The sequence below is a fragment of the Hipposideros armiger genome, unplaced genomic scaffold (assembly GCF_001890085.2).
Source record: "Hipposideros armiger isolate ML-2016 unplaced genomic scaffold, ASM189008v1 scaffold_11, whole genome shotgun sequence".
NCBI lineage: Eukaryota > Metazoa > Chordata > Mammalia > Chiroptera > Hipposideridae > Hipposideros > Hipposideros armiger.
In genome coordinates, this window is record NW_017731361.1 from 3,022,001 (window position 1) to 3,030,996 (window position 8,996).

At 55.6% G+C, this 8,996-nt stretch overlaps 1 protein-coding gene across 3 annotated transcripts; it reads left to right on the forward strand.

The window, feature by feature from the left end:
- The first annotated feature begins 1,016 nt into the window (after nt 1-1,016).
- SLC4A9 (solute carrier family 4 member 9) lies at nt 1,017-8,996 on the forward strand. 3 transcript variants are annotated; one of them, XM_019661077.1, is made up of 17 exons: nt 1,017-1,266; nt 1,619-1,779; nt 2,068-2,181; nt 2,620-2,675; nt 2,828-2,985; nt 3,239-3,326; nt 3,730-3,884; nt 4,112-4,228; nt 4,357-4,531; nt 4,703-4,836; nt 5,011-5,107; nt 5,222-5,273; nt 6,172-6,230; nt 6,461-6,649; nt 6,785-6,898; nt 8,083-8,244; nt 8,377-8,996. In XM_019661077.1, the coding sequence occupies exons 1-17, from the start codon at nt 1,049-1,051 to the stop codon at nt 8,557-8,559; spliced, it is 2,232 nt and encodes a 743-aa protein (XP_019516622.1). In that variant the 5' UTR covers nt 1,017-1,048; the 3' UTR covers nt 8,560-8,996. The 3 variants fall into 3 exon arrangements, with proteins under 3 accessions (XP_019516622.1, XP_019516613.1, XP_019516631.1); XM_019661068.1 differs by having other exon boundaries at nt 5,011-5,273; XM_019661086.1 differs by lacking the exon at nt 8,083-8,244 and having other exon boundaries at nt 5,011-5,273.

Below are 8,996 nucleotides of genomic sequence, written 5' to 3' on the forward strand. Positions count from 1 at the left end.
ATGACAGAGTTTATTTGTTCTTCTAGGAGTTGGGTGAGTTTTGAGCATAAGAGTCATGTGGCTCAATTGCCCTTTAAAAGGACCCCTGTGGCTGCTGTGTGGAAAACGGACTTTGGGCAAGGAAGAAAGAGTGGAAGCAGGGAGGTCATTGCAAGAGATTAGAAAGCTATTGAAATAATTCAGGTGAGAAATGATGGTGACTTGGATCAGGGTAGCAGTGTTGTAGTTTGGGCAATGTGGTTGGGTGCTGGGTATAGTTTGAAGGGAAAGCCAACCGGACTTGCTACTAGGACAGACTCTGCTTTGCTCATTTAGCTCCAGGAGCTCCTCCACACACAAAAATACATACCCCTTAGCTGGTTTTTTCATCCTCACTTGAGTGGCTGAGTTAGAGAGGCAGAAACCAGGGGAGTTTCCAACTGTTGTTGGACAAAGTAATGTAAGACTCAGCCATTGTGTTCTCCACGAGCTGCCTCCACTTTCCATCATTAGCCCATTTAATGGGCAGGGGCTCTGCCTGCTGTCTCTCTTACCCTGCCTGGCATCCATGGACCCAGTTATTTATTAGGTCTCTGTTTGTCCGGCAGCTGAGTGCCCTCAGGGTGTGTTGGTGACACCCAAAACAGTCCTGGGTGTTTGGTGTTTGCATTTGATACAGAGTAGGGGGCAGAATAATCTGAGGGTGTCATTCCTCAGACCCAGGCCAACAATTTACTCCTGTTTATTTACACAAAACACAGTGAGGTCAGACCTGACCCCACAGAAAACGCACACAACATTCTGGCCCCAGGTTGGGCATTTCTGGAGAGCCTGGAAAAGTTGGGGCTAGCCTTACAAACACTCTCAGGCCAGTGGGGGATGGGGAAAGCAAGCAGGGGAGGAGGTGACCCGGTTGGTTCTGGAGTCAGCAGGCCTTGCTGTTTGTGTTGTGCTTGCTGTGTTGTGTTGGGGTGGGGGAGGGTGCATTATAAATGCACCAGCCTGAGGACCTCTGGCCTCAGAACCTAGGACTGCACTGATCCCAAAAGGCTGAGCAAGCCTCACCAAGATGAAGCTGCCAGGCCAGGAGGAGTTTGATGTCTCCAGTGCTTATGAAAATGTGCCCACAGGAGAGCTGGTCAGTGGTCCTGGCTCTGGCCCCAGCTCTGATGGCTCCTCAGACACTGACAGCAGGGAACTGGGGGTACCCAAGGACCCTCTGCTCTTCATTCAGCTGAATGAGCTGCTGGGCTGGCCCGAGGCGCTAAAATGGAGAGAGACAGGCAGGTGAGTGAGCCCCAGGCCAGTTTTATGGGGTCCTTCCCCTCTGCTGCTGGGGCCTCCTCCATGACACCAGCTTTTCCTGTGGTGGGGTATTCTTACCCCCCCATCAGGAGTTCCTCTCTGTATCCCTTTTCAGGCCTCCCACCTCCATGATACTCAGCCTTCTCTGAAGTCTAGTTTTGAGATCCCCAAGACCCAGGATGAGGGGTGACTGCCCGGGGAGGGGCACATTATGTGCCACTGGACCCGTGAATCCCACCCCCCATTGTCCATCCTTCCCTGGTTCTCCTGTGTTTCCACTCCTGGACCTGGGAGTGATGCCCCCAATAACACTGTCTACCCCTCTCTACCACAGGTGGGTGCTGTTTGAAGAGAAGCTGGAGGTGGGCGCGGGCAGGTGGAGTGCCCCCCATGTGCCCACCCTGGCACTGCCCAGCCTGCAGCAGCTCCGCAGTCTACTGGCCGAGGGCCTGGTCCTGCTGGACTGCCCAGCTCAGAGCCTCCTGGAGCTCGTGGGTATGTTGGGAGCCTTTGTAGGGAGGGCCTGGGCAGCCATGCCACCCTTTCCATAAGATTTTCCCCCAAAGTCTTGGAGTTTTCCAGAGCCCACCATACACACCTTAGGGATTATCCATCCCTGTTATAGGGGGCAGGTGGGAAAACAGAATGGAGGAGCAAGTTCACAGGCCCCTGCATTCCCTGAGACTCCCAGAAGGGAAAGGGACCTGGGCAGAGGGAACAGGGGAAGAGTTAGGGGGCACGGAGCTCTCAGGAAAGGGTTGGAGCTCCACCTTTGTTCTCCAGAGCAGGTGACCAGACTGGAGTCGCTGAGCCTGGAGCTGAGAGGGCAGCTACAGTCCTTGTTGCTGCAGAGACCTCAGCACCTCATCCAGACCACAAGCACCAGGCCCTGTTGGAGTAAGAGGCTCCTCCCTGAGCTAGGACCAAAATCCCTGGGGTGGGAGGGTCCCAGGTCTCCCCTGCACCTTCATGGACCAGGAGTGGCCTCAGCTCAAACCTCAACCCAGGACCCATGGGCAAGCGGAAATCGGGGTAAGAGTGAGGGGAGAGGAAGACAGAGGCTAGAATCGCAACAGCCAGAGCTCTGTGAAGGGGTGTTCTTGATAGGCACTGTGCTGGGAGCTTTGCAAGCGTGTCTCATTTCATCTTTATAAGCACCCTGTGAAGTAGCACCACAATTATCCCCATTTTAGTGACGAGGAAACTGAGGCTCAGGGGAGAGGTGGGTGTGCTCCAGTTTCACAGGTTGTCAGTGGCAAAGCTAGTCAGGGAGCCCTGATGGATCCATTCCCAAAAGCCTGTGCTCTTAATCACTGCAAAATCCTGTTTTTAAAGGGTCTGCCGATCCAAGACAGGCTTTTCACGATGAGGAAGCCCCCCTGAAGGAACAGGTTTGTGACCCTTCCCTGGGCAGGGCTGGGAGAGGCGTGAGGGATTAACAGAGAACCCACCCTTCACTGGTCTGCTCATCAGTCAATATCCTGCCATCATCCCCTTCCCCAAATAACCTCTCATCTCTGTGTCTCCTTGAACCCCCATCCAGTGTCAGAACCCCCTGAGACAGAAGCTGCCTCCAGGGGCTGAGGCGGGGGCTGTACTGGCAGGAGAGCTGGGCTTCCTGGCACAGCCATTGGGGGCCTTTGTGCGGCTGCAGGATCCAGTGGTGCTGGGGTCCCTTATTGAGGTGCCCCTTCCCAGCAGGTGACGCTGCTGAGTGGGAGTCAGGGATTCAGAAGAGACTTGACTGGGGAAAGGATTAGGAAGTCTCTGGCCCAGTTTTCTTAGGGTGTGTGGGGGATGGTGCTCAGGGGTCTGGGGAGGAGACAGTGGTCAGGGCTGCAAAGTAAGTGTGCATGAGTGTGTGTCTATGGGGGCTGGTAGGGAGGTCAGAGGTCATGGCTGCCCTATGGAATAGCAGCCTGTGACCCTCTCTGGGGCTTGGTTCCTTCCTCAGATTTTTCTGCCTCTTCCTTGGTCCCCCCACACTGGGAAGGAGCTACCATGAAATGGGCCGGGCAGTGGCCATCCTCCTCAGTGACCCGGTGAGCTGAGCAGGTGTGTGTGTGTGTGTGTGTGTGTGTGTGTGTGTGTGTGTGTCCCTGCATGCACACACATGCACACATAGGCTCATGTTAGTGAGTGTGCATGTGTGTGTGGGCTCTGTGTGTGTGACTGAGTACAGCAGTGAGGCAGAGTGTGGCTTTGAGCATGAGAGTCTGTGAGCGGGAGGACTGAAATTTCCTTGGCTACTACTGTAGTCCCCTTACCTAGCCCAGTGCGGGCACACAGTGAGCACCCGGTAGATACTGAATGCATGCATTAATGAATGAATGCTTAAATGACTTGTCTGCCTACGTGACTCACGTGTGCCTAGTTTTGAGGCTGTGAAAATGCATGTAAGAGTTCAGATTTGCATGTATTGCCCCTCTGTGCCTCTATTCCCAGCAATTTCAGTGGTCAGCTCGTCGGGCCAGCAACCTTCACGACCTTCTGGCAGCCCTGGATGCTTTCCTAGAGGACGTGATAGTGCTCCCTCCACATCGGTGGGACCCGACAGCCCGGATGCCCCCGCCTAAATGTCTGCCCTCGCAGCATAAAAGGTATCTGGGGCCATCGTCCCTTATACCGGTAGATCCTACCTCACAACCTCGGGTCCAGTTCCACTGTTGAGGGGAGGGGCTCCCAGGAAAAGGATAGGGACTTACTTTTGAATTTGGAGTCCGTCGGCACAGACACGAACAGCCGCCAGGGGGCAGGGCGCAATGAAGTTGGCGCCCAGTCGCCGACTGGTTGGATATCCTCGGTCAACCAAGGTTCCCCTTCTCAGGCTTCCCTCGCAAATGCGGGAGGTCAAGGACCTTTCAGCCCGGCGTGGGGCTCCGGCTGAGGACAAGCACGGCCACCCGCCGCACGCGCCCAGCCCGGAGTTGCGGCGGACCGGCAGGTGAGGCGAGCTGCGGTGGGAGCAAGGATCAGAGTACTGGGAGGGGACGACCAGGCCACTAGGGACAGTTGTGGGGTAGAGACGTGGGGTTGTGGGAACCTGGATCATTGACGATCCACGGGCGGGAGGCTGTTTGGGGGCCTTGTCCAGGACGTGCGCCGGAAGGCCTCGTGGTACCCCAGCGACTTCTTGGACGCCCTGCACCCCCAGTGCTTCTCGGCTGTGCTCTACATTTACCTGGCCACCATCACTAACGCCATCACTTTCGGGGGGCTGCTGGGAGAAGCCACCGACGGTGCTCAGGTGGGTGGGGAGGTGTGAGGGGGTGCAGGCACAAGCTTTCGTGCTCCTCCAGCCATGCCCTTGGTTCTTCCCTGGGACTATGGGTGGACTGAGGAGGCTCCCAGGAAGCTTGGGTTCCTGTGCTGAGGACTCCAGGGTCCTGTGCTGACAGGGTCCCCTGTCGATTTCTAGGGGGTGCTGGAAAGTTTCCTGGGCACGGCAGTGGCTGGAGCTGCCTTCTGCCTGATGGCCGGCCAGCCCCTCACCATCCTCAGCAGCACAGGACCAGTGCTGGTTTTTGAACGCCTGCTCTTCTCCTTCAGCAGGTAGGACTCCCTCACTTCACCAGACCCTCATTACTCACATCCTCAGCCTGGACCTGGCCGGGTCAATAGGGGAGGGTGGAACTGTCTGGCTCTAGGGGCACCTGACCTGGGTTAAGGCAAGCCCTGCCTGTCTCTTACCTCCTCCCTCTCTCCCCCTCCCCCCCCTCCCCCCAGAGATTACAGCCTGGACTACCTGCCCTTCCGCCTGTGGGTGGGCATCTGGGTAGCCACCTTTTGCCTGGTGCTGGTGGCCACGGAGGCCAGCGTGCTGGTACGCTACTTTACCCGCTTCACCGAAGAAGGCTTCTGTGCCCTGATCAGCCTCATCTTCATCTACGATGCCGTGAGCAAAATGCTGAGCTTGACCCGTGCCTATCCCATCCAGGGGCCTGGCTCTCCCGCCTATGGATGCTTCTGCCAGTACCCAGACTCTGGAGGTGGGTGAGGGAACTAGAGAGCTTAGCAAGATGAGGGAGGATAGAGAGGGAGAGGGGTGTCTCTTTGCTGGCCCCCATGGTTACGTTCAGCAAAATGCTGCGTGCTTATCCAAAAACCAACAGTGCTCTTCCCCACTCTGATTCTGAACCAGCTGAAAAATAAGTCAACAGAGCAGGCCCAACATCATCTTTATTTCTGACAATACTGATAGAAGAATATGGTTATATCCATGGGTGAATAGACTTCCTAATGATGAAACCAAAATTAGGTGGACTTACCCACCCCGTCATGGCTGCACTGGACAAGGACTGTCTTGCCCCAGAGGAGAAGAGTTAAGTGCACGCACAGTGCAGACAGCTTACTCCTGTGAGAGGGGGAGGCAGGGGCAGGGCCAGGCATGCCCAGCTTCTCCGAAACTCACCAATCAAATACATCGCTGCTCTTCCCCTGGGTCTGAGTGACTGCCGGGTGGAGAGACGTTCAGAGGATTACACTTGCACTTATCCCTCCACATGAAAGGAAACTCCAGAACTGGGGAAGAGGTGTCCTCTCAAAAGTGCCTAACTCTGTGCTAGGCATGAACAAGACTAGTTCTGACCCTGGCAGAAACCCACAGGTTTGTGTGCTCATCCATTGAGCAGCCATTTGCTGGCATCTGTTCTGGCCAGTCCTGTGCTATGCACCAGGGATACAGATAGGTAAGGAGTTTGAAGGGGCGAGGGCACGAGGCAGTGTCCTGAGGAGCACAGAGATGGCCGCGATTGGAATCAGCAGGCAGATGAGTTAGAATGAAGAGCTCTGGTTCAGTTGGATCCATGAGATTAGATGAGACTCCCGAGGGGCTGGAGAAGGCTCCCAGGAGAGGGGCATACACCCAAATTCTTCTCTGCTTCCCAGGAAATGAGTCTCAGTGGATAAGGACAAAGCCAAAAGACAGCGATGACATCATAAGCATGGTGAGAGCCTGTTCCTGAGAGGGCCTGGGAAAGAAAGGGTGGAGGCCAAAGAAGTCAGAGGTTCCTGGCTCTTCCTATCCAGTAGGCTGAGAAACCCGCATAGGTCACTGAGGCCCAGCTATTTGCTATGGCTTGAGACCCACTGTCCTGGGCCCTTGGTATTTCAGTGGGTGTCAGTAGATGTTTCTTCTGCCACCCATAACCTCATCCCTGACCGTCCGTCCATACAGGACCTAGGCCTGGTCAATGCATCCCTGCTACCTCCACCTGAGTGTGCCCGGCGGGGAGGCCGCCCACGTGGCCCGGGCTGTCACACAGTCCCAGACATCGCCCTCTTCTCCCTCCTCCTCTTCCTCACCTCTTTCCTCTTTGCCATGGCCCTGAAGCATGTAAAGACAAGCCGCTTCTTCCCCTCCATGGTGAGTGTCACCTCTCTTTATGTGGGAGAGAACTACGGTAGCTCTTGGCCTTGGGACCTGTCTGCGAATGGGAAGGGGTGCAGAAGGAGAGGGGTGGCAGGCCTGAACCTGACTGAGTGTCCACTGTGTGGCCAGATGCGCAAGGTGCTCAGCGACTTCTCCTCAGTCCTGGCCATCCTGCTGGGCTGTGGCCTTGATGCCTTCCTGGGCCTAGCCACGCCGAAGCTCATGGTGCCAAGAGAATTCAAGGTGAGAGCTGAGCGAGGGGCAAGCAGGGCCAGCAGACCCTGGAGGAGGAAGAGGCATAGATCCCACCCTTCTGCTCCTCCAAGCTTCCATTTCCTCACTCATAAAATAGAAATATAATGGCCTCACAGGCTTGTAGTGAGGATGAATGAGGTGCTGCTCCAGACACACAGTGAGCACAGAATGTTCGGTAGCTATTATTATAGGTGTGCAGTTAAGAGGATGGGGTTCTGGTCAGCCAGCCCCGAGTTTGAGTTCCAGTTCTGCCACTTCCTAGATGTCTGATCTTAGGCAAGTTAACCCACATTTTTGATCCTCAATTTACTCGTCTATAAAATGGAAATCATAAATAACAATAGGTCCTACCCCACAGGTTTTTTTTGAGGTTTAGAGACCATCGTGTAAAGCACTTATCACAGTGACAGAGCTGGCACATACCAAGACCTCACTAAATGTTAACAACTGTCACAGGCTCTCCCTGCCCGTGGCATGGCCCTACCCCTTCCACTACTTCCCACTCTCTTCTTTGACCCCCGGTTGCCTGCCGTGATCCAGTAAAGCTGGAGCTCCCTCCGAGGGCATGCCAGTGCACAGGACAAGGCTTGGCACTGACTTGGCACCTAGGCTTTGCCTGTGCATTTTGACACTTCCCCTCCAGCTTCCCCCAGGACCGAACAGCAGGGGGGACTCCAACTGAGGGAGCCTCAGGGGCTCAGAACCTGAGACAGCAACTGGGGCCCCCTCCCCCCCACAGACGCTAGTAATCAGAGCAGACGCAGACACACCCAGCCCTGCCCCTGCTCCAGATTGGGGCAGGTCTGAGCCTGAGTTGCCCCACCCTTAATGCTGAGGGGGCTGGTGCCTACGAAGGAGAGCTCTGTACACTTAGAAGTATGGGCAGGCCTCACCAACCACCTCCTCCTCTTGAAGGGAAAGAGGGGCCCTGAGAACCAAAGTCCAGGGCCCCTGGCTCAACCATCCCCCTCCATCTGCCCTCTTTTAAGGCACTGGGATGCTTTGAATCAGCTGAGAACAGCACAGCACACACACTGCTCTCACATAGCACCCAGGATCTTGGGGGAGGGGTTGTGGTAGGGGGGTTGAGGAAGAATGTCAAGGCTAGGCTGTGCAGGTGAGGTGCTCTTGGGAGACCCTCTTCAGCCTGTCCCTGGAATGCCCTCCCCCAGCCCACACTCCCTGGGCGTGGCTGGCTGGTGTCACCTTTTGGAGCCAACCCCTGGTGGCTGAGTGTGGCAGCCGCCCTGCCTGCCCTGCTGCTGTCTATCCTCATCTTCATGGACCAGCAGATCACAGCAGTCATTCTCAACCGTATCGAATACAGACTGAGGGTAAGGCCTGCTGGGTAAGACCCTGGGCCCCTGGACCAAGGGACAGAAGCTCCAGGGTTGGTTCCAGGCTCCCCCTTTCCCACCCCAGAGGGCTAGGCTAGCTTTATCCTCATTGCCCACTCCTACCTGCAGAAGGGAGCTGGCTTCCACCTGGACCTCTTCTGTGTGGCGATGCTGATGTTGCTCACATCAGTGCTTGGGCTGCCCTGGTATGTCTCAACCACTGTCATCTCCCTGGCCCACATGGACAGCCTTCGGAGAGAGAGCAGAGCCTGTGCCCCAGGGGAGGCCCCCAGCTTCCTTGGCATCAGGTGAGGCCAATGTTCAGGAGGCTGGTGTGAGAGGTGGGCAGCAAGGCAAGGTAACGGGAACAATGCAGTTATTTGGGCAGCTTAAATTCTAAGCTGGTGACTCTCACTGCTCCATGATTACTGCCGTGGGCTGAATGGGTGGGCTCCGGGCTCTGAGATGGGTGTGTCAGATCGTCCCTTTCATCCCTCAGCCATGGGACTGGGAGGGCCCTGGAGAAGAGTATCATTGAAGCAAAGGCGGAGGCAGCCAGAGTTGAGGAGGGTGGGGTGCCACCTAGTAATCCCCGCTCAGTGTAGAAGCACCTCATTGATGTTACAAAGTAACCATCACAAAAATAATTCCATAACACAAACTGTCCAAAGTATGTGAAATCAACTTTGTAAGCTGTGACATGAAAGTCTTTATGGCAGTGTAAAAATTGCTAATTTTCCAACAAAATA

Excerpts from the sequence above, each read along its gene's own strand:
- SLC4A9 (XM_019661068.1), top strand. The coding sequence starts at position 1,049 with ATGAAGCTGCCAGGCCAGGAGGAGTTTGATGTCTCCAGTGCTTATGAA. Across the intron at positions 1,267-1,618 it reads AAATGGAGAGAGACAGGCAG|GTGGGTGCTGTTTGAAGAGA; the intron begins GTGAGTGAGCCC and ends TCTCTACCACAG. Across the intron at positions 8,245-8,376 it reads GTATCGAATACAGACTGAGG|AAGGGAGCTGGCTTCCACCT; the intron begins GTAAGGCCTGCT and ends TCCTACCTGCAG.